The 22,035-nt window shown below is 54.6% G+C and overlaps 1 protein-coding gene across 6 annotated transcripts in view; it reads left to right on the top strand.

Moving 5' to 3' along the window:
- RRBP1 (ribosome binding protein 1) overlaps positions 1-17,550 on the top strand; it is a 28,651-nt gene extending 11,101 nt beyond the window's left edge. For 3 of the 6 annotated variants that reach the window (XM_054822866.1, XM_054822867.1, XM_054822868.1), the window contains exons 3-24: positions 1,565-1,713; positions 1,947-2,069; positions 3,051-3,203; positions 3,528-3,646; positions 4,449-4,602; positions 6,497-6,635; positions 6,972-7,159; positions 7,337-7,374; positions 8,480-8,570; positions 9,271-9,363; positions 9,740-9,832; positions 9,949-10,029; positions 10,128-10,217; positions 10,655-10,747; positions 12,270-12,341; positions 12,529-12,624; positions 13,052-13,135; positions 14,417-14,509; positions 15,380-15,463; positions 15,954-16,052; positions 16,568-16,711; positions 16,993-17,550. In XM_054822866.1, the coding sequence (XP_054678841.1) occupies positions 1,565-1,713; positions 1,947-2,069; positions 3,051-3,203; positions 3,528-3,646; positions 4,449-4,602; positions 6,497-6,635; positions 6,972-7,159; positions 7,337-7,374; positions 8,480-8,570; positions 9,271-9,363; positions 9,740-9,832; positions 9,949-10,029; positions 10,128-10,217; positions 10,655-10,747; positions 12,270-12,341; positions 12,529-12,624; positions 13,052-13,135; positions 14,417-14,509; positions 15,380-15,463; positions 15,954-16,052; positions 16,568-16,711; positions 16,993-17,031 (2,315 nt within the window). In that variant the 3' untranslated portion in view covers positions 17,032-17,550. The remainder of the gene's footprint in view (positions 1-1,564; positions 1,714-1,946; positions 2,070-3,050; positions 3,204-3,527; positions 3,647-4,448; positions 4,603-6,496; positions 6,636-6,971; positions 7,160-7,336; positions 7,375-8,479; positions 8,571-9,270; positions 9,364-9,739; positions 9,833-9,948; positions 10,030-10,127; positions 10,218-10,654; positions 10,748-12,269; positions 12,342-12,528; positions 12,625-13,051; positions 13,136-14,416; positions 14,510-15,379; positions 15,464-15,953; positions 16,053-16,567; positions 16,712-16,992) is intronic. The other 3 variants (XM_054822871.1, XM_054822870.1, XM_054822872.1) reach the window with 2 other exon arrangements.
- The last annotated feature ends 4,485 nt before the right edge of the window (positions 17,551-22,035 follow it).

Here is a 22,035-nt window from a genome sequence, read left to right on the forward strand (position 1 = left end):
ACAATGCCACCGGGAGATGGGCAAAATTTTGCTTGGTGGATCCCTCCACCCAGCAAGATGAGACGAGAGGATGTGATGTGCCGTCCTGCATCCGTATTGTTGCCAGCGTGAGTAAAGCGTGAGCCAAGCTCTCGGGCCCTGGTTGCACAAGACAGTGGAGCTGCCCCGGCTGCGCTGCTGGGAGGTGGCTGCTGCTGGTCAGACAGACCCTGCTGCTGCCAGGGCTGAACGCTGCCGTCCCAAATGGATCTACCAGAAGCCAGGAGCAAACAGTGCGTGCTGGAGCTGCTGGGTGCTCCTGGGCTTTGCTGCTCTGTGGCTGTGGTGGATTGACTGTGGCTGGCTACCAGACGCCCACCCAGCTGCTCTCTCACTCCTCTGCAGGATGGGGGAGAAAATAAGATGGGGAAGCTTGTGGGTCAAGATAAGAGACAGGGTAATTGCTTATCAATTACTGTCACAGGCAAACCAGACTCAAATAATTTAGTTTATTTCCAGTTAAAATAAATGAGAAACAGAGACAAAATTAAAACAACTCTTTTTCCCGCCTGCCCTTCTTCCCAGGCTCAACTTCACTCCTTCCCTCCTGATTCTTCTACCTTCCCTCCCTGAGCGGTGCAGGGGGATGGGGGCTGTGGTCAGTCCATAACAGGTCCTCTCTGCCGCTCCTTCCTCCTCACACCTTTCCCCTGCTCCAGCGTGGGGCCTTCCATGGGCTGCAGTCCTTCAGGATGAACCCGCTACAGTGTGGGCTCTTTTCCAGGGACTGCAGGGGAATCTCTGCCTGCAACACCTTCTCCTCCTTCTTCTCTGACCTTGCTGCTTGGGGGGTCCAAGCTCTGTGTTCAAGAGACCCTGGTGTTAACGGCTTTAGAGGCTCTGGAGCTACTGGAGTCCAAACTGCTTTTTCTTCTGGGATTTTTTAGGAAAATAAGCCCACCGGGCCATAGATACTGTGCAGGAACTCCTAAACCACTGACTGCCACCCTCTATCCATTGTGACCATGTGCACTGTGGTCCTACGACAGCATCATGGTCCCTGATGCTCCTTGGTTTTTCTGAGTTAGCAGATGGGTAGGGGAGGGGTTGGAGTCATGTCATCCCCTTAGCAAAGAGCTGCAACAAACCTGTCTGGTGGAAGGGGGGAGATGACCTTGCTGCGCTCTACATCACTGGCACCACTGCATGGGGTGACGTCCCCCAGGAAGGTTGTATTGCGGTGCGGTCCAGCTTCTGATGCTCAACACATCTCTGCTCCTTGGCAAAGCATGCCCAGCTCCTGCTGGGAATCACTCAGTTTGATGGAGGATGGTGGTACAGGGGTGGGACCAGTAGTAGAGCCAGGCAGAGGTGACAGCTGGCTCAAGAAGCACACGTGTGTGGTGAGTGTTGTCTCCAGCACTTCTCATACTGCTTTCAATTAGAGAGGTATCAAACTTGACTGTGGAAATCTGGGTGGATGCTGATTTGAAAGGGCAGTTGTAGGGTTGAAGCCAACTGAGATGATGCTACTCAGCTCTGCCATTGACTCGAGTGGTCCCAATGCCTCCTCTCTCCTCCCTAGCACCCACGGACTCGGACGGGCCCCTCTACCTGCCCTACAAGACACTCGTGTCCACTGTCAGCAGCATGGTGTTCAGTGAGGGGGAGGCCCAGCAGCTCATCGAGATCCTGACGGAGAAAGCGGGCATCGTCCAGGACACTTGGCACACGGTAGGGCTGCCAGCGCCATCGTGGCCACCTGCCGCCGGGGTTCTGCCGAGCCTCGGGAGGTGTGGAGGGGAGGGAAGGCACCCTGTGCTCGGGCAGGCTGGTCCCGAGGGTCAGTCTTGGAGACTGGAGCTGAATTTTTGCGGGGAACAGAGGGCAGGATCCTGTGTGTGTGGGGTGGAGGGGATGGGTCTGGAGGTGGTGGTCCCCACTGATGTGCCACCCTGCGCTGGCAGGCCACGCAGAAGGGTGATCCAGTCGCTGTCCTTAAACGCCAGCTGGAAGAGAAGGAGAAGCAGCTCGCCACCGAGCAGGAGGATGCGGCCGCTGCCAGAAACAAGCTGCGGGAGCTGAGCAAGGTAAGCGCCACGTGGCCTTCTGGGCATGGGCTCTGCTCGTCGTGGCTCACCGTGTGCCTCCTGCTCCCCGCATCTCATTCCCCTTGGAGGTGAAGCCCCAGGGGCTCTCTGGGCCCTTCACCTGTTTGCTGTTTTCTCTCCAAAAAGGGGAGGACATCCCTGCTTGACCTCCTCTTCTGGGCCTGATCCAGCCCAAAGAGCTGCAGGGTAGTGCCTGTTGGCAGCTGCAGGAGATGTAGGGGAAAGCCCTTCCCGTAATAGACGGCAGCTTTCTGCTGCTTTAGGGAGGAAAATAAATCCCGTCTCATCTCTTCACGGATCCCCTGAGCTGAGAAGGTGCTGATCAGTCCCTGATAGGAGCCTGTTCCTATATACAACCCCCTTCCCCAACTCAACCCCCTGCCTGCACCTCTTTTTGGGTGTTGAAGTTGGAACAGACCCCAGCCATGCTGGACCTGGCACCTCCTGCCTTGGAGCCGGCAGGACCTGGCGATGGTGAGTCCATCTACTGCAGGCAGGAGAGGAGAAGGCAGAGCCATCCCATGCACTCTGTGCTAAACCCCTGCCTGTGCAGGCAGCACAGGGCAGCGACGTGGCGTTGCCCAGCTGGCCAACAGAGCATTGCCCCCTTGGCAGGGGGTGGAGGGTGGGGGGTTTTGTTGGTTTCTTTTTTATTTTCCTGCTTTGCCCCAAACTTTCTGTGATGTTATTGATCCTGGGGCGGGGGGAAATTCCAGGCTGTCTTACTCCTGTCTCTTAGCTGGCCCAGTGTGGAACAACAGTGGCATCCAGTGGCCACAGAGCCCAAAACAAAATGCAGGAGGAAATGTAAGTGCTAAATGGTGTAGCTGGGCATGGAGACAGCTCTGAAAGGGCTCAACTTTAAAGTCTTCTGAGCTAGGAAGCCACCAGTTTCACATTTCCCTTAAAGCAGGGAAACTCGTATGCTGAGGACTAACTGCGTGACTTCTCTCCTCAAAGGAACTGGCGGCCGAGCGGGCCAAGGCAGCGGCTGTGGAGGGCAAGCTGAAGGAGCAGCTGGTTGCCCGAGAGCGGGACATTGTGGCGGTGCAGGCACGCATGCAGGCCAGCTACCAGGACCATGTCAGCGAAACGCAGCAGCTCCAGGGCAAGGTGAGGCCCACGCTGTGCTCTGCAGCTTCCTCTTCTGGCTGCCGGGTGGCTTTTGGTGGCAGATGTGTGGGCTATTGGAGAAGACTGAGATGCGTAAGGGGACCAGGGCCTCAGGGAGGGGCGAGACCCCGTGATGCTTCCGGACTGTGGTGCTTGAGGGAGAAGAGGCACGTGGGATCGTGCTCATGGAGTGCCACATTCCTGGGGGCTGTCAGCATCAGTAGACACCCCCCTGTGTTGCCAGTCCCTCTGGCTCATCGCGTGGGCTTCACACAGAGGCCAAAGGGGCCGGTGGTGACATTAACCCCTGTTGGACTCCTCTAGATCCGGACCCTGCAGGAGCAGCTGGAGAATGGCCCCAACACGCAGCTGGCTCGCCTGCAGCAGGAGAACTCCATCCTGAGGGACGCCCTCAACCAGGCCACCAGCCAGACGGAGAGCAAGTAAGGCTGGAGTCGGGGGCAGAACCTGGGGCTGCCCTCTGGCAAACCCTGGGGTTGGCTGTCCAGTGGGCTTGGCTATCCCCTTTCTTGAAGGTGCTTCTACAGACACCCCAACTAGCTGGAGATAGAGAAGGGAGTGAGGAAGAGCTTGCCAAATGGCTGTTAGGGGGCTGGCAGGGGAAACAAGGATGTTCTTCCCAAGTGGAAGGGCAGGGGAAACCTTCTCTCCTTTGGGGTCACCTGTGCCATTGCTCAAGCCAACAGGCAGCAGAGGCGGGGAGAGGGGACCAGAAGGCACCGTGGCACTTCTTCCCATTAGGGGAGCTTGTACTTGCAAACTTCAGGAGAAATGCAGCTGGCTCTTTGATGGGAGTGATGCTGCAGAGAACCGAGACCTGCCTGGTGTATGCAAAACAAATAGGAGCTAGGTAGAAGAATTTCGCACTCCTTTTTATAGAAAGTCTGAAATGGCTGGTGATTAACAGTGGTCAAATAATTACAGAGCAGACTCCAGCTGCTTAGAGCGCTTCCTCCTGTGTCTGGGAACACAGATCCTCTCGTCCTCTACTTCATGAGAAAGGAATGTCTCCTGCGATTGAAACGCGGCTTTTGAAAAGTGATTTGTCAACTCTTTCCACCCCCTCCCTGAAGGACCAGGCGTGTCCTAGAAACAGGCAAACACAACCATTGAGATGTTTCAAGTCTTCCATCAGGCCCACAGGAAGATGTGTTCCCCCGTAGGTAACATCAGAGATGCTTGACTGGCCTGCGGGCTAAAACAACCCTGCTTCTGTTGGTGCAGGCAAAACGCTGAGCTGGCCAAGCTACGGCAGGAGTGTAACAAGCTGGTGAAAGAGCTGTCTGAGAAATCGGAGGTGCTGCAGCAAGAGGAGCAGCAGAAGAAGAGCTGGGAGATCAAAGCAGCAGCCTCGGAGAAGCAGATTGAGCAGCTGCAGGTCAGGCAGGTGTTGGCAAACCCTCTCCCCTCACAGAGATGGGGCGGGTGGCTAGATTGCATGGGATCTGTGGACTTGGCCATGGGAAGAGCTTGGAGGGAGATGAGCATCCACGTTTGGAAAGCAAGATGTCTTGCAGGCCCCTTAGTTGCCTCCCCCCCGTTAGTTCGTCATGTGCAAGGCACTCTTTGTGCAGCATCGCCAGCAAAGCCCAGGGAGCACGATGCCCTGGTTGAAGCCGTGCTTGCTCACCCGTGAAGCTCACGAGCCTGGTGTGAAGGTGTGGGGGGAAGCCTAGATGGTGCATGCTGCTGGGTGGTACCCTAAGGCGAGAGAGGAAACCCGCTGGCCCCCACCAGCCTGTGCTCATGCGAACGTGAGTGCTCTCTGTCGACTCAGCTGGTTTTAAGCCCATTGCTCTCCCTCCTTGGTGCAGGAGGTAGAGCTTGTGGCTTTTTTGTTGTCACCAGGGTGTGGCTGGGTTTGGGGTTTTTAGGGGTGTTTAAAGGACACCTCTTAAGTAGAGCGTCTGAGCACACTGCTGATGGAGGAGCAGCGGCGCGTTGCCAGCAGGCAGGCTGTACCCACGCAGGGAAGAGCATCTTCTGGGGGGGGGGTGGTGGTGCTCCTGCTGGGATTTGGCTAAGTCAGGGGCTGGGAGCACTGATCCTGGGTGCTCCTGACCCAGGAACTTGCACTTCTTTCCCCCAGGCGTGGCAGACAGGATGAGGATGAGGGATGTGATGTGTCCCTCCTGCATGTGCTGTGGTCTCCGAGTTGCTCTGGCCCCTTTACAGAGGGGCTGGGGTGGTGGAAACCTTTATGTGCGCATGCCAAAATGGTTTTGTAGAGGTGCTCCTAGAGCAAGGGGCCTTTGATATCCTTGCTTTTAATTTTTTGGGTGCCCAAGGATGCAGATCTCCTTTTGGTGGGCTGTTTTTGGCCCCTGCTGCTTTTGCAGGTGAGGAGCAAGGGGGGGTGATGTGGGCACACAGCTGACATGAAGGCAGAAGCCACCTTCCTGGCTCAAAACACCAACTTCTAGGCATGCTTTTAGGAGAACTTCTCCAGGGCTGTCAGCTTGCTGCACACCTTAATACTAATTAAATAAATCGTAGTAGCTGGAAGACTTTAAAGCCAGCGATGTGTTTAAGGTGCTAGGGAGAATGTGCTCCACAGTAACACCTGGAGCTCTGAGCTGAGGATATGGGGTCAAATCCTCAAAAAACAGAGAGGTCCTGGTTTTTTGGTGGTTCTGGAAGCATCACTCAGACAGAGACGGGGCTGCTGGTTTGCCTGCTTCTGTCCCCTCCATGCAAAGCAATATTTCTCCGTCTACAGGGGTGTGATTCGTACCCGTAGAGCTGCTGGTTTGCAGCGTGCTCCTCGTCCTCCTCCTCTGATTTCCCCCTCGAAGTGCCTGCCTTGGTCAGGCCTCTTCCTCACTGCTTTCTAAGATGGAAAAAAAAAAAAAAAAGTCTTCCCTGGCCCAAACCGCACAGAAAATTCCTCTGCGTGTGGAAACACGTGGCTGGGTGTCTCCGTCCTGCTAAGCACCATGGCAGCACCTCTCCCTGCTGGGCTGGGGCTGTGCGTTAGGACCGGGGCTTTAAGAGGTTTTTCAGAGCTTAGCTTTCCAAAGGGGAGGATGACCGTGGTCTTGGCCCAGAACCGAGACGTTCGGGTGTTGTCTGCTTCCCACTTGAGGGTTGGCAAGTGATAAAACGCGAGCGCGAGGCAAGATGCTTCATGCATAGGGGGAGCGAGGGGGAAGGATGACTTAAACCCCCCAAAGCATAGCTTAAAAATAACATTATGCGACACACAGAGCTTTGCTTCAAATTGGCCGGGGTGCCTGGCATGCTACGGAAAGCCTTCTCTTCCTGCTGTGCAGGCTTCCCAAAGGGAGGTGGAGGCGACGCTGCAGAAGAGGCTGGACGAAGTAAGCGACGAGCTCCGCAAAACCCAGACCAGCTACAAAAGCTTGTTAGCAGAGGCAGAAAAGGCCAAAGGACAGCAGCAAAGCATTGCTGGTGAGGACCTTGGATTGGCGCAGGGAGAGCTGTGGGGCAGACTTGGTGCTTGGTGGGGCTGGTTGGAGCAGGACAAGTAGACCCAGGGATGAGTTAGGCTGCCTGGCGTCGGTGCGAGCAAGATGCAGGACTGGTCCATGGTCCTATCCTAGGATGCCACTCCAATGCCTCTCTCCTGTGCTGTCCTGCATCCCTGCCTGCCCTTTCTGTGCCTCCTGAAAGCATCCACGGCCAAGGCTTCTTTGGCCGAGAGTCCTGCTTGGGCAGGACAGGGAGGGGAGTCTCTAAATCTGTTTGCACCTACCTTACCGTGTTTCTCACCCCTTCCTCCCACAGAACTGCAGGCCAAGCTGCTGAGCTCCGAAGCAGAGGTTAAAAGCAAATTGCTGGAGCTGGACAGCGTGAAGGGGAAACTGCAGGATGCGAGCTCAGAGAATACAAAGCTCCTGGAGAGGATCAAATCCATCGAAGCTCTGCTGGAGGCAGGCCAGATGAGGGAGGCAGAAAAAGACAGAGACTTGCAGGTTACATGCTCATATAATTGAGGTGGGAGGAGGAGAGGGGGGTGACACAGCTCAAGCAGGTGTTTTTGCACTGTTTTACGACAGTACCTGTGTTATCTTTCCTCTGGGATGCTGCAGAAAGGGTTGACCTGTGTCACATGCCAAGCATAGGTAACAAAAGTACTTTCTGTCTTCCAGGCAGCCAATGAAGCAGAAATGAAGCAGCTGCGGTCAAGGTGGGTCTAGGTGCACGTGGAGCCTGCTGTGGCACCTCTAGCTTGCTGTCTGCGTGTCCCAGGCTTCCCCAGGCGCTGAGCCCTGCGGGTGAGGGCTTCCTGCCCTCTCCGTTAGGCAGGCTTGGGGACTGCGAAGCTGGGAAGACAAGGTCAATCCTGGCCAGCACAGCTGTTTAAAATATTAACTGGCTCCAGCGCTGGCCCCAAATAACAGCCAGTCTATTCTGAAGTGAGACTGTAATTGCTGGCAGGTACATGGAGGGTGACTGCACCTGCAGAATAGGAGGTTCTGGTGGTCGTCGTGCTGGGAGTGGGATGTCTCTGATCCAAGCCCCTGCTCAAAGCTGGGCCAACCAGAGGAGGCTTTTTGGGGATGTTTCCATGCATCTCCAAGGATGGAGATTCACCACATCTCTGGGTCCTCATTCCAGTGTTTGACAGCCTCTTCCTCCCTGGTGCAGAAAGGTTTCCTGGCATTTAATTGGAGATGCCATGGAGTTTCCCCTGTCATGCCTCTGCATGGGGGGAGGATTTCTCAGATGCCCCCACTGCCAGCAGTCCTCCTCTAAAGGAGGGCGACCCCAAGAGACTTGGGTGGTTTTTGTCAAGCACCTGAACTTTCCTTGGTCCGCTCAAGCTGAGGCTCCCCACAGGGCAGGTGGTGAATGTGAAGGTGTGGAGGGAAGCTGCAGATTCTCGGGCATCTAGTCGGAAGCCCTGATTTATGGTTACTCAAGATAGTAGGATGATGTTTTCAAAATGCAGAGCTGTGGGCTATCTCAGTGTAACAAGCCGTGGACAGGAGTGTGTCCGGAGCACTCCCAGTTGTGTAAGCCAGAATTTCTGGCCTTTGGATCCAGTTACTTATTCCTCTTGTCCTGGGTGTACAGCCAGCCAGCTACTCGCCTGCTTGTTATTGCTGATAAGCCGGTAGAAAGCTGGATCCCACTCCAGCATTGCCATGGCACTCCCTCCTCCTCCCACTGCATGTAGGTCCTGGAGCAGACTGGGATAGGAAGGGCTGTGGTCCCCTTCTCGACAGCTCGCTACCCAGGAGGGAGGCGGATGGGATGCTGAGACTCACTCTTGCATCCTGCCCTTCCAGGCTCCAGGAGAAGACGGACCAGCTGTCCTCCTTGGAAAGGGAAGCCACAGAGCTGCGAGAGGCAGTGGAGCAACAGAAGACAAAAAACAACGTACGTGAGTGAACCGGGCTCAGCTTTTGCTGCTCACAGTTTTTTCCTCCAAACCCCAGATCTCTGGGGTTTGAATGACAACCCATTGTAGATGGCTACCGATGTCTCCGTGGTGTGGCCAGAGGCTCTTCCAGCCCCGCAGAGCGCTGGAGGCATTGCCTCTTCTGCCAGAGAGCAGGAATCCCCCTGGCAGGCTGCACAGCTTGAGCTGATGGGCCGCAGCAGTGGTGGGCTGCCTGGATGGAGCTGTCTGTCCCCTGTTCTCTTGGGAGGTTTAGGATCTGGTAAGCCAGGGAGATCCTACCCTGGCACGGTCAAGGCAATCCCCGAGCAGGTGTCCCTCACACCTCATTGCTCCTCTACTACAAGGTGGTGTCAGTTGTGTGGAGGCAACTTGGTCTGTGTCCTCTCCGAGCAGCTCTAGGCATCCTGAGGGCTGTGTCTGGAGCTCCTGCCTCCATCCAGCTCTGCTCTGCTCCCTCAGAGCACCGCCTGAGCGATGTGGTGCATTGGGCCACTGCAAGGAGGGAGGGGAAGCAGGCACACGTGGGCAGTGGGATGGAAGACCCTTGACAAAAGCAGTGGGGTGCTGCCCGTTTTCCTGAGTGGAGGCTTTGAAATCCTCCACAGTGCCAACAAGCAGCTTGGTGGCCTTCGGCGTGATGTGTGGCTTATTGCCCTCTATGTGTGGTCTCGGCAGGACCTTCGTGAGAAGAACTGGAAAGCCATGGAAGCGTTGACCACGGTGGAGAAGGCATGTGAGGAAAAACTACTTGCTGCTACAAAAGCAAAGGTGAGCCTGGTGTTCCTCTTTAGCAGTGATGCTGGTGGCATAAGGGAAGCTTTCAGCCTCCCTGAGCCACCAGAAATGCTTGCCCTGGGTTGCCTGCCTCCTCTTAGGAGCGGTGCTGGCCCAACCCTCCTGCCAGCTTCTCCAAAGTTTGTCTTGAGGACCATGTATCCCCGGTACAGGTCATGGTCGGGGAACTGGGAAGATGGGTGAACTGGAAGGGACATTTTTGTGGTTCTCAGCAGCAGCAGTTTGCTCTGTGGGCTGGTTTCCCCGTGCCAGCCCACCCCTGTAGGCACAGAAAAGTGGGACCGGTATTGGCAGCCTGGCTGGCAGGCGCCCAGAACCTCCATCCCATGCCAGTTTGTCCCTCTTACAGGAAGAGATGGCCCAACAGCTGGACACGCTGCAGACGCAAACCAAGCAGATGCTGCTCTCTGCCCTCCCCGGAGTCACCGTGTCCTCACAGCAGGTGAGCACGGGATTTCTCAGGCTCCCCAGAGCCTTCACCACATGGGAAGGATAGATGTCGAAGCGTCATATTTCTTCCTTGTCCCCCCTTTTTTTTTTTTTTTTTTTCAAACTCAGGATTATGACACGTGGCTACAAGAGTTTAAGGAGAAGACCGTGGATATGCTAAAGCAGCAGACAGTTACAACAGAGACCCCGGTAAGTGAAGGGGCTGAAATTGGAGGAGCGAGGGAGTGCCTGAGGGTCACTTGTTTCTTTTCCTCATTTCTTTCTCCATCCCTTCCCTCTCCTTTCAGGATTCAGCACTTAAATTAAAAGAGGCAGAGGAAGCGCAAAGCACTTTACAAGCAGAATGTGAGCAATACAGAGCTATCCTTGCAGAGACGGTAAGTTGCCGCCCTTTGCACTGCGTTGGTCTTCCACAAGAAATACCTCTTGAGAGGCCTCCTGGCAGCCCAGGCTGTCCGTGGGCTCATGGTGGGCATCCCTCAGTATCCTGGGGGGCTGCCCTGTGGAAGACTACTTGCCAGTGAGGCAGGGGAATAGGGCAAACCTGAATTCCTAGAGCTCTTCAGCCTAATTGTGTTGGAAACCTTCCTGGTGTTGGCGGGATGTGGCACAGTGAGGGCTCTGCTGAGCAGGGTGGTTGAGCCAGCATAGGAACTGGGAGCCCCTAGCCCCACCTGGGGCACCCAATTCTGGCACCCCTTCTTTGGCCCAAATCTTTGGAGAGGCATTGGGTATGCCAGGGCTTCCAGCCTTGACCCTGCTCAGCTTGGGAGGGCTGGAGGAGGTTTGGGCTCAGCTGAGGCTTCACCAACAGGAAGGAATGCTGCGAGACCTGCAGAAGAGTGTGGAGGAGGAGGAGCAGGTGTGGAAAGCAAAGCTCACGGCGTCTGAAGAGGAACTCCAGAAGGTGCGTGTTTGGGGCACACCTGGGTTTGTCACTCATGGAGCTGGACTTAGAGCAGCGGAGGGGCTGTTGGCTATAAATCATACTGTGACCCTAAACTGTTCCTGCCAACCTGGAACTCCTGAGACACAGAGACTTTCTCTTCTCCCCAAATCTACCCCTCCTGTCACCAAACCATCAGACAAGAAGCCCGCCTCATGTAGAAGCTAAGCTCTCTTCCTCCTGGATCCCACCTCCCTGCCTGGTGTGTGCCTAGACCCTGCTGGTGGAGCTGGAGGAATGGTTGGCAGCTCCCTGGTGCAGGCATGGTAGTTGGGAAACCACGTCACCACTTCAGTAATCCAAGCTCCAATGCTTGGAAATCAGGCTGACCCCTCCTGGTGGGTGCTGGCTTGACAGGAGGAGAGCACGTGTGGGGCTCTCAGGCTCCCATTTTCAGAAGAACTTGGCTTGGTCTCAAAACCTGGGTTGGCCTTGGCATTTGCTGAGCCTTCAGAAAGGAGCTGAGGTCCAAGCCACGTACTGCACGTAGTTTTGGGTCCAGCTGTCTGTCTAGCTCTGGGTACCGCTCCTTGTAGTTAAAAAGCCAGCCGGCAGCTGCCAGAGAGCCGTTGTTGCCCAGGAGTTTGAGGAGCGTGTTTCGCGAGCTCTCGTGACTTAGCTGGGGTCTATGAGAACTTGGCTGCCCGTGCCTTTTCTGCAAAGCAGACTTAAGTTATCTTCTCCCTCTTGAGTGCAGAACTGAGATGAAGCTACTTTCCACCGTCTGGCAGCTCCCCATCCATCACGTGGGGTTTTGAAGTTAACTGGGGCTGCAGGGATGTGGGGGAGCTCTTGTACAAGAGATCTTTGATTTCTCAGCCCATTGCTGGCTCCTGCAGCGCCAGCGCCGCTGAGGGCTGGTGTAGGATTGCAGAGGGATGACGTGGCTGCTGGTGGTGTGCTGGCAGCAGGGTGTGCGTGATGGGATGAACGTCTGGTGGCTGGGGCAGGTCCCAGAGCAGTCCTGCCTCTCTGTGGAGAAGAGGTGAATTCCTCCTTTCAAAAAAATTCAGCAACCGTGGAGTCTGCTTCAAAAATCAGTCCAGGTTTAAATGCAAACCCCATGCTTTTTCTGATGGCTTGGCTTCTCTTAATAGCAAAGCCCATGACACCTCATTGGAAAGTCTACCTTGCTGCTTCCAAACCAAAGGTGCTCTCAGTAGGAAACTTGCACTGAGTCTGGTGCCAGTTTCTTGGGTGTTGAAAGCTGACTGCAGCCAGCTGAAGTCCTGCAGGCAAAAGCTGTTCCCTTGCTCCATGATTTATGGCCTGGGCTTGTTGGATTCATCCTCCCTGGCAAGAGGAGCTCCTGCCCTGCAGGCTGTGGAGCTCCACTTTGGTGTCAGGTCTCTTCTGCGCTTGGGTACAGGCTGAAGTGGGAGAGGTGGGAGTGAAACACTGGCCAGTTTTTGGTTGAATGAAAGATGCTCAGTGTCCACGTGAGACATTGTTCATTGACTTTGTCTGATCCTTTCTGGCTTAGTCACAAGTCCAGCTGAAATCTCTTGAAGACATGGTGGAGAAATTGAAAGCAGATCTGCAGAGCACAGATCAGGTAAGGTTTTTTGGGTAGGGGAGAAGGTCCCCGCGCAGGTACCAGATGGATACGCGCTGTGCTTGGGCTGAGTCGGGACCTGTCTCCTGACTTGCCCTGGGGAAGGCAGGCTTGGGCCATGGGATGTTTGGGAAGTGTTGGACCTTAAACAATCAACCCCCTCCTGCTTTCCTCCCCTTTAATCCAGCTAAAGGAATACACCTCTCTTCTGGAAACACAACTGGAAAATCACTTGGAGACAGCCAGCTCCGAACGTCAAAACTACACAAAAGAAGTTGAAGTCGTAAGTGTGGTGGCCTTTACCTTCTTAAATGCTTCTTTCTTCTAAGCCTGATGCACCACCCATCTTTCAGGGATTTGGGGAGTGTCCTGGGGATCTGCAGATTTGGAAAGCAGGAGAAAACAGATGGAGGTGTTGGTCTGGGTTGTAGACACCTAAAGTCAGGAGATACATTGGCAAGGTGATGGGACAGGGAGATCTGTATGGAGATGCTGTCCACTGCTCCTCGGTGGCCTGTGGGATTTCTGTGGCTCAGGTGAGATGGAGCTGTCTCATGGCCGTCTCTCTGAGCAGGCAGCAGCAGGCAGGTTAGCAAGTGATGCCATCGTGGCCTCTTTGAGAAGATGTTGCATCACAAAAATGGCTCCAAAGGGCTCCAAACCCGACTGCACAAATGGACTTTTATTTTCTTTCTGTTCCTCCTTGACAGTTGAGGCAGCTCTTGTCAGAGTCCCAGGAGCAGCTGGAGGCAGCAAAGTCAGAAACGCAGAAGCAGAGCAAGGAGCTGGCCCTGGTAAGGGGGGACCCCTGGAGCTGCCCTGCTGGGACCTCACTGCTCTGCCTGGGGCTGGTTTGCAAACCCAGCTGTGGGGCCGGCATCCTCCCTGTGGGTTCGGGGAGGGAGGCGCAGCCAGCGCACAGGGAAACCCGGTGCTGCCAGGCACCAGGCTGATCTGACTTTCAGAGGGGATATTTCAGACCCAGGAGGAGATTTTTATTCACCTTCCTTTCGTCCCGTGATGGGGGTGGGAAGGAAGGGAGAGCAGCAAGGCTCACGCAAGCTGGTGTGTAGCAGAAAAACCCAGCCACCCCACCACTGGATGCTGGTTACCCCACCATCACCCAGGGGCAGGGGTTTGGGTACCTTAAGCATCCGTCCACCTCCGGATGGGAGGACTGAGGCTGTGCAGCCCGTGTGTAGGGGTCTCTTGGGGAGCTGAAGGATGGGGCTAGGTTCTGCAGGTCAATGGGGTAGAGGACTGGGATATAGAGCTGACAGACCTGCCAAAACCATGAGGGCTTTTGTTTTGAAATCCGTACTTTGGTTGTGAGAGGCTCAGGAGATTGCTTTTAAAACCCTTGGCAGTACCACTGGCTTGCAGAGCCACTCAGTGCAGAGCGAGCCGGGAGTATGGTTTCCCAGTTGCTGTGACTCTTCCCAGCCTTTCAGCCGCTACCGTCCAGCTTGCTCAGCGAGCCGATGCAGACCCTTGCTCTCAAGGGAACGTGGCGCGGGGTCATCATTAGGCTTAATCTCGTTCGATGGGCAGGCAGTTGTAAGTGTGGAACACATTTGTGTTCATCCAGCAACCTTCCCTCTCTTCTGGCCAAGGCATGCTGTTAGCTTGCAGCTTGACTGCCGGTGCCGCTGTGATGCAGGATGGAGCTCTGGTAGATGGAAGAGGCGATGTTAATGGAGGGGTGGGGGCAGTGTTCAAGTAACTGCCTCCCCAGCCATCCTAGCTGTGGTTGATGGCAAAATGGGACCTGCCACCTTGCCTCAGTTGCTTTAAGACCTCAACTATGTTAATGCAGACCCTCAGCAGTGGCTTTAAACCACCAAGGTGCCGAGTGATCAAAGGAGAGCAGGCAAGGCACAAGCATGTTGTGCCTCAGGGTGCCCAGGTTAGGTACCACCATCCTGCATCTAGCAGAAACTGAGGGTTTTCCAAACATTTCAGCTCGTGTGCAAGCAAAGAAGCCAGCAAACTTTATCTATAGGTCCTTGTGGGTCTTGTAACTGCTGCGGCGCGGGCATGTGTAACTGAGCCAGGCTTGCTGGTCCTCCTTCCAGGTCAGGCAGCAGTTGAGTGAGATGAAGAGCCATGTACAGGATGGAGAAGTAGTGGGGTTACAAGCTGACCCAAGCGAGCCTGCGCCTCTCGAGGTTAGGGTGGTGAGACCGCTGCCCGTGGAGGCGCTGACCCTTAACCATGTCCCTCGTCCTGTTTCACCGTCTCTAACCGCATGGAGAACCGCACGTGGCTTTGCTCAGGGCTGTCGCGGCTGTGTCGTCTCCCGTCCTGTGTGTTGGGGGGAAGCCAGCCCCCCCATCCCTTCAATCATATGTCCTGTTCCTGCTGGGAACACGCCTCTAGCTGGCTTTCACCAGGCTGTTCCCCTTGGGAGCCCTCCATCATGGCATCAGGCTGGCAGGATTTTGGGGGGAGGCAGGCAGGGGGTGCTGCAAGCCCTTGGGCCAACATTGCCACGCAACAGTGCCCCATTGAGTTTGATGCTTGGACCTCCTTGGAGGAAGGGGACACCCTGACAGAGCTGCACCGGGATCCCGTCGCAGCCAGAGGGGATTAGGATTACAGAGGCTCCGTAAATCTTGCTGGAGCTGGGCTGAGGGCATTAGCAGCGGCTGTTCCCGTCCAGGCTAACGCCGGTGGCGGTGCTGCCACGAGCCGGGCTCTGTCTCTCTCCTTTAATCCCATTAAGTGTGGAGCCTTCTCCCAGGCATGGGGACCTGCCTGGCACATCCTCCACTATGGGGTGCCCAGCTGGCACCACCTGAGGAGCAGGCAAAATTTGGCAATGCAAATCTAAGGCCCCGGGCTCACCGTCAGCATCTTCCTGGCTTTTGTGCGGAGAGGGGATGCCAGTACCTATTGCCCTTGGGTGCCCCAGGGAAAGCTTCAGTTTTCATTTCTTATGTCTAGCCCAGCTTTCTTGGCGATGTCCCTACTAGCTCATCTCTTGGGTCTTTGTTTTAAAAATTATTTCTGGGTGTTTTCCCTTTTTCTCAACACAGTTGAAAACCCAGCTGGAGCAAAACGAAACGCTGGTGGAGAAGGAGCAAGTGCTGCGGCAAAAGCTGGCACTGGAGCTGGAGGAGGTAGGTGCGGGCGAAGAGGATACGAGGGTTTGCAAAGCCTTTATGGGTTTTGGCTGCTAATGAAGCCCAAGAATTAATTTGAAGGTTTTTCCCCATCCCTGTCTGCATCTCGGACATGGCTGCGTTCCCTGACACATCTGAAGAACTTCTTGCAGCAGCTGTGCTAAAGCCACATGGCGTTGCTGGCCCCTCGAATTGCCCCTCTCCTGGTCCCCCCATTTTTTTTGCCAGCTCTTTCCCTTGAGGGTTAAGGGCTTTAGCTGGGTTTCATGCTGCTTCTGGCGAGAAATGCCTTCTTCCTGGCGGAAGCTGGATCAGCAGAAGCAATTTTTGCATCGCGCTTGGCATCCAACCATCCAACAGTGGCTGCATAACCTAACTCTTCACCAGAGGCAGACCCACCGGGGACCAGGGGCTGTATGGAGCAGGATGCGGGAGGTGCCTGCTGCTGTTAGCTTGTGTGTTTAATGAGTGTGTGTCCCCCTTCCAGGCCCAGCGCTCAGCGTGCAGTTTGCAAGCAGAGCTGGAAAAGCTGAGACTGGCTGAAAACGCAGCAGCTTCAGGCACAGAAGAGGCCCAGCATCTCAAGGTGATTTGGCTGCCCTGCTGTCCTGTGCTTCAGCCAAGACAGCAAAAGCCATGCCCAAGCAGGACTAAGGGCATGATTTATCATTCCTGGGGATGGTGGGACAAGGTAGATGGTTTCCCTGGCAGGCAGCTCCCTGCCCGGGGCTGGCTGTGAGCTCCAACATGGCTGAAGGGCAGCAGGGTGCAAGTCACTGCCACTTCATCCACGTTGACCAAGAGAAGGGTGAAGCTCTGAGCAAATGCTCTCACAGGCTAAGCTTTTCATGTTTTGGGAAACCGTTCTGCTCTCATGAGGTTGTCTCAGCCCGTGGCATCTCTGGGGAGCCAGAGTGAGCTGTAGCTGGTGGGGTGATGGCTGGCCCCTCCGGCAAGGAGGGAGCTGGGTGCTCCTCTGGCTTGTGGCCACCAATGCGGCTTGGTGCAGACCCAAGTTAACCTGAGGTGTTTTGGAGGGGGTAAGGTCACCAGACAGCAAAGGGAGGCTCAGGCAGATGCCTTCTTTTGACTCCCATGTAGGAAAGACTTGAAAAAGAAAAAAAATTAACAAAGGACCTGGGCCAAGCAGCAACCAAACTACAGGAGCTACTGAAGGTTACCCAGGACCAACTGGCCAAAGAGAGAGAAACGGTGAAGAAGTTGAAAGAACAGCTTCAGGAAACGGTACTTGTGGTGGCCACAGACATCCCTCCCCTTGACGCTGGTGGAGTCTGGGGGGGAAGCGTGCGTCAGGCAGTGGTTTAAAACCAGAGGCAAGGTGGCACTTGCTGCCATAAACCATCTGGGTGGCTTTTGGGAACCCTGGGACCACACAAGATGGTGGTCACGGTTCTCCCTGCCCAGAAGGCAAGACCTGGCCCATCTGTGAAATGCTTTGATGCTTGAGCTGCCATGAGAATACGTCAGACCCAGTTGAGTAATCCACCTCTGTTTTCCTTCTCCAGGGGGAAGAGGACAGTTCAAAGGAAGGGACTTCAGTTTGACAAGTCTGTGACCTAGACCTTACTGTTCAACTTACCAAAATGCCTTACACATTCCTAAAAATGAAAATATATGCTGAATTTACTGTAGATAAAAGATACAAGCCATTAGTGACCCAAAACCTAGTTTTGAAACTTAAAAAAAATATATATATATACAAAAAAAACCCCAACCAGTAAACACTGCAGGTGTACGTTTTTAAGAAAATCTTCATACTGTTTTGTACAACCGTTCATTCCCCAGGAAGCCACTCCGGCTGCGTCGGGGCTTCACCCTTCTGTCACGGCAGAACCCACGAATGTGTGAAAAGGGAAGACTGTGTTTGTACATCAACCGGTGCAATTATTATTATATTTTTTCTTTTTTTTTTTTTTTGAGTGAAAGAAGTGTGAAAGTAAGACCCACCATGGAAGGAAGCCTCTCTTTGATGGGTGGCTCTTGGCACGTATCCTTTCCTTTTGTGTATTTCTGGGTGTCGATGCAATTAAAATGATGTAGTGAAAAGAGCTTGTTCTTGCTTTATTTTTCTGAGTTATTTTTGTTTGGTTTGTTGTTTTTTTTTCAAGTTTGCAGGGCAGGCATGCCTTGGGGGGGTCACTGAAGAAGGATCCTGCTTTGGCCAGGAGCAGATCCTTTATTTTCCCCCTTGCTTGCTGTACAGCGGAAGCCATCCTCCCTGTTGCTGGTTTGTTTGGGTTTTTTTTTTTTTTTTCCCTCCAATATAAGCAAAGGCGAGAAACTTTTTCGCCGGTCACCCATGTTTTCACACTGTCAGCGCACACCAAGCTCCGGCGCGGCAGAGGGAGCGCCACGCGTGCCGTGGTGGCGAGGGACACGGTGGCAACCGGGTGTCGTGGTGGGGCTGGCGGCTCCCCTGCTGCAGGGTCAGGCCGTGTGTGGGGACGGCACTGCGGGGTGAGCCACGCCAGCCCACCGGGGACTGGTCCTCTGCTTGCTTCAACCTCTGCGCTCCCCTGTAATTTTGTGCCTGTGGGTGCTGCGTGGCGGTGGTCCTTAGTTGCTGCCAGCCTCTCCAGCCCTCTGCTCTTCCCTTTCTTGTGGCTTGGCTTTTTAATTTTTTTCTTTTTTTTTTTTTTTTTCCTATTTTTTTTTTCCCAAGCTGCTTGCTTAGGAAATGGCAGAAGCCATGTGACAGCTCGGTGCCTGTCTCCCCACAATAAAGCTGCTGAGCCTGGTGCTGAGATCAGCAGGATTTGAGAAGGGGCGAAAAAGCCCCCGAAGTGCTTGGTCCCTCCAGGGTGTGCAAAGGCCCAAGGCTGGGAAGGGGGATGAGGGACAGACCTGCCTCCATTTTTGCTCCCCGGGAAGGCAGTGTGTGCTCAACCTTGATATTAAACACCAGAGACTCCACGCAGGCAGGACTAGGGGGACACGTGTCCTGTCCACCCCCCCCCCCCCCCAGCACTGTGGCTTTTGGGGCTGTGATGGAGATTGGCCCAAATCACACTGGGGGGGGGGGTGGGTGTGCGCGTCTGTTCTCGTCCATCCGTCCCATCTTAGACCAGGCAAGAAAAGGGGTTCCTGCTGAATTCTGGAGGGGGAGCCACCCCCTCCCCAGCCCTGCCTCCCGTCCCTGTCCGAGGGCACCCTTTTCTCTGGAGCTTGCTGGGGCTTTGCGGACTGAGGCTGAGCGAGGGCTGCTGCACCCAGAAGTCGGGGTGCACATCAGGGCTGAGCCTATCAACACTCATTACAGAAATGGGCTGAGCACCTTGTGGGGGGGGGGGGGGGGAGGGGTGTGCGCGTGCAGAGTTGCAAGGAGGAGGGCCACCATCTCCCCCACCCCTCTCCCCAGATTTGGTGGGTGGCTTGGGGACACCCCTCCATTGCTCACTGCCTTCAGTTCCTCACAGGATGGGAGGTGGTGGAGTCCACGCACCCGCCCGGAGGGCTTGTGTCTCCCTCTGGGGTGATGGCCCCAGCCCCTTGCGTGGCAGCTGAGACCCCACACGCTCATGACAAGCCCTGCTGCCCCCCCCCCCCCCCCCCCCCCCCCCAGCCCTGTTCTACGAGGGCTGTTGCATGCACAGAGGTGGCAGATCCCGCACGCCCTGGGCTCTGCCCCATCTGTCTCCCCATGACGGAGGGACAAACCCGGTAAGCAGACCTTTGCCCCGCAGCCATGATTTGCCTTCGGTTTCTGTTCCTGGACGCTGTGGTGCATCCAGAGGACCTCATGAACCAAGGACTGCCGGTGACCTCAACACTGTCAGCATTGCCTCTCACTGCAGAGCAGCATGCCTGGCCTGTCGTCACCCTTTGGCTTTTCAGATCCTCAAAAGTGAGGGACCGCCTGGATTTTACCAAGACTACAAAAAAAAAAAAAAAAAAACCAAAAAAAAAACCCCAAAAAAACCCCACCCAACCCTTAAGCTGGAGTGAGCTGTTGAGCCTATCAGAGTGGCCGTCACCCCCGGAGAGCCATCAGTAGGAAGGGCCCCAGAGCAGCAGGTGCAGTGAAGTGATGCAATCCTTTGGGGTTTTTTTTTTTTTTTTAGGGTTTTTTTTTTTTTGGTGGTGGGTTTTTTTTTTTTTTTTTTTTTGCTTTTGCAACGATTTCCTTTAATGTGAGCTCTTGTGCAAAACAGAGCAGATGATACCCAGGCGTTAACACACAAGCAGTAGCAAAACCCTCAAAACAGCCAGTGCAAGGAGGGTGGCTGGTGTTCTGACCACGCTACGAGGCAGGTGGGCTCTGATGGGGCTCCAAAGGCCTCACAAGAGCAGATTCGGTGTCCCCAGTGCAAGGGACATGGTGCCCTTCAGGACACAAAACCCAGCTGGCTGTTTTAGGAAGAAAGAGAGAGGCTGATCTTGTTAAGTAAAGCTGAAAACCCCATGTCTCTTTAGGGAAAGATGTTTAGCTTAATTTTTGATGCCTGAAGTGGTACCACTGGGATTTTTTTCCTCCCTTGGCACCTTGGTGGAAGGGGAAGGACATCCTGAGAGGCTAGGAGAAACCCAAGCCTTGCCCACCAGCACACAGGGCCGAGGACTGGCCAGGCTCTGCTGTTCCAGGAGCTGGTGGGATTTCACAACATGCCTGCCTGTAAGTAAGGTATCTCCTTTCCTCCAGGCAGGTACTTTATTGATAAAGCTCAAACAATGGCCCAGCTGGGGTGATTTTGGGTGAGAACGCTGGAGCCTTACCTTTCAGCCTGGGTAGTGGGCTTAACAAGCCACACCTTAGACACTCAAGTTCACCTCTGTCACAGCAGCTAAATTACATTTACACCATCTGCTGCCCATGCTCAGGCCTGAATTACCAGTCTCCATTTCCCGTCCCCATCTTCTCCCCAGCATAATGGACAAAAATGGCTTTTGGGGAAACACTTGCCTGCACATGGACTCGAAAAGGTTTCTAGCAGCTCTGCTCTTGCTGCACCCAAGCTGCACCCCCTGGACTGTGGTCCTGCTGAGCTTGCGTGGCTCTGAGTTGCATCCATCACCTGAACACCTTCACCTTTTTCTTCTTTGTGTAGTCCTGTTAGAAAGTAGTTTCTCTCCCCAGCAGCTGGCCAAGCTATAGGAAGCATTCTTGATGTCTCTCCCTGCTTGCCTGGCCTTTTCAGAAGGTCTGGGTGATTTGGGAGAAACCTTAACTGGACGGATTTGAAACAGTAACAAGAGGCAACGTCTTCCCATGCTCTTCACCCCCCCCCAACCACAGAAGGACAAACAACCCACTAACTCCATGACATGGACAAGCCTGAAGCATTATAGCTCTGAAGGTTAAGAGTTACTGCCAGCGCTGGAGCACAGGAGTACTCTTCCAGAGGTGCCCATGTAATACCTCGGGAAGTCCGAGATATGGTGTCACCTGGGCTGGATATCTCTTCCAAGATTCCTGCAGTCTGGAGGCACTTGTTATCAGCTGGATTTTGGCAGGGAGTTCCCCTCGTCAGGCAGCACCACTCCCAAACGTGACACTGTGTCACGTTTCCTTATCACAACCTGGACTTTGGATGGAGACCAGCACTGCAGACACCTAGGCAAGGACGAGCTGTTTATGAGAACGATTACCCACTTGGATGAGCTCAGAGTTGACTGAAACACAGACTAAAAGCACCAGCAGAAAACAATCCAGTTTGCTTCTCTGAAAATCAGAAAGCTTCGCTTTGGTGGATCTCTTTGCATCAGAAAACCTTGTGCTCCCAGCCCTGTGACCCGTGCAGGTGCCAAGTTAGAGCAAGCAGTCAATGCCTGCCTTTAATTAAAGGTTTTAACCATGCAGTGTGGCCAGAGAGGGCACATGCCGAGTTAGGTAATGGACCATGATTTCCCTGGCCCCGCAGATAAACCAGCGCAGAGCACTGCTCTGCTGAGGAGCTGTGGGGACAGCGCAGCTTTCTGTCCCTGCACATCTGGCAAGAGCTCACAGAGGAAGGGACAGCCTGTAACGGCCTGGGCTTCACGGGGCTGGCCAGAGAAAGCTCCCTCAGTTCTTACAGGGAAACCAGCACGAAATAACTGATGCCTGCTGGGTTTCTCCCGCTCAGACTGCAAGTACAAGATATTTCCCAGGAAGCTCCCCAGCGTGTGGAAATTTGGGTCCAAACGCTAAAATGCAGACCATGTGCTGCTGTTAGGGAGCCAGAGCCTGCAGCAGGCTGGCAGTTGCTTAGCAGTGAGAGGGGTGCAGGGCCAAGGAGGGCAGCTCACTTTGCAGACAGATGACCCTGCTTTCCCCCCAAATCCCTCCTCCTCCACCAGCTCTTCCTTCCAGCCTGTCTCCCCATGCCCTTTCTTCCCTGCCCTGAGGAGCACAGGGCACTAGATGTGGAAGGTGTACCAGCTCCCTGAGCGCCCAGCTCATGCTGGGCACCGGCATGCTTGGCCAGGAGCACCGGCCCCGCTGCAGGAGAGCTAATCTGGAGGCTGGAGAGAATCAGTCACTGACCCAGGGGAGGGAAACCCCATTTATTCAGGCTATTTGAATTTGGCACACACAGAACATATCACAGTAACGCACTGGAGGCTAAGGG

This window comes from Grus americana, chromosome 3 (genome assembly GCF_028858705.1).
Source record: "Grus americana isolate bGruAme1 chromosome 3, bGruAme1.mat, whole genome shotgun sequence".
NCBI classification, from domain to species: Eukaryota; Metazoa; Chordata; class Aves; order Gruiformes; family Gruidae; genus Grus; species Grus americana.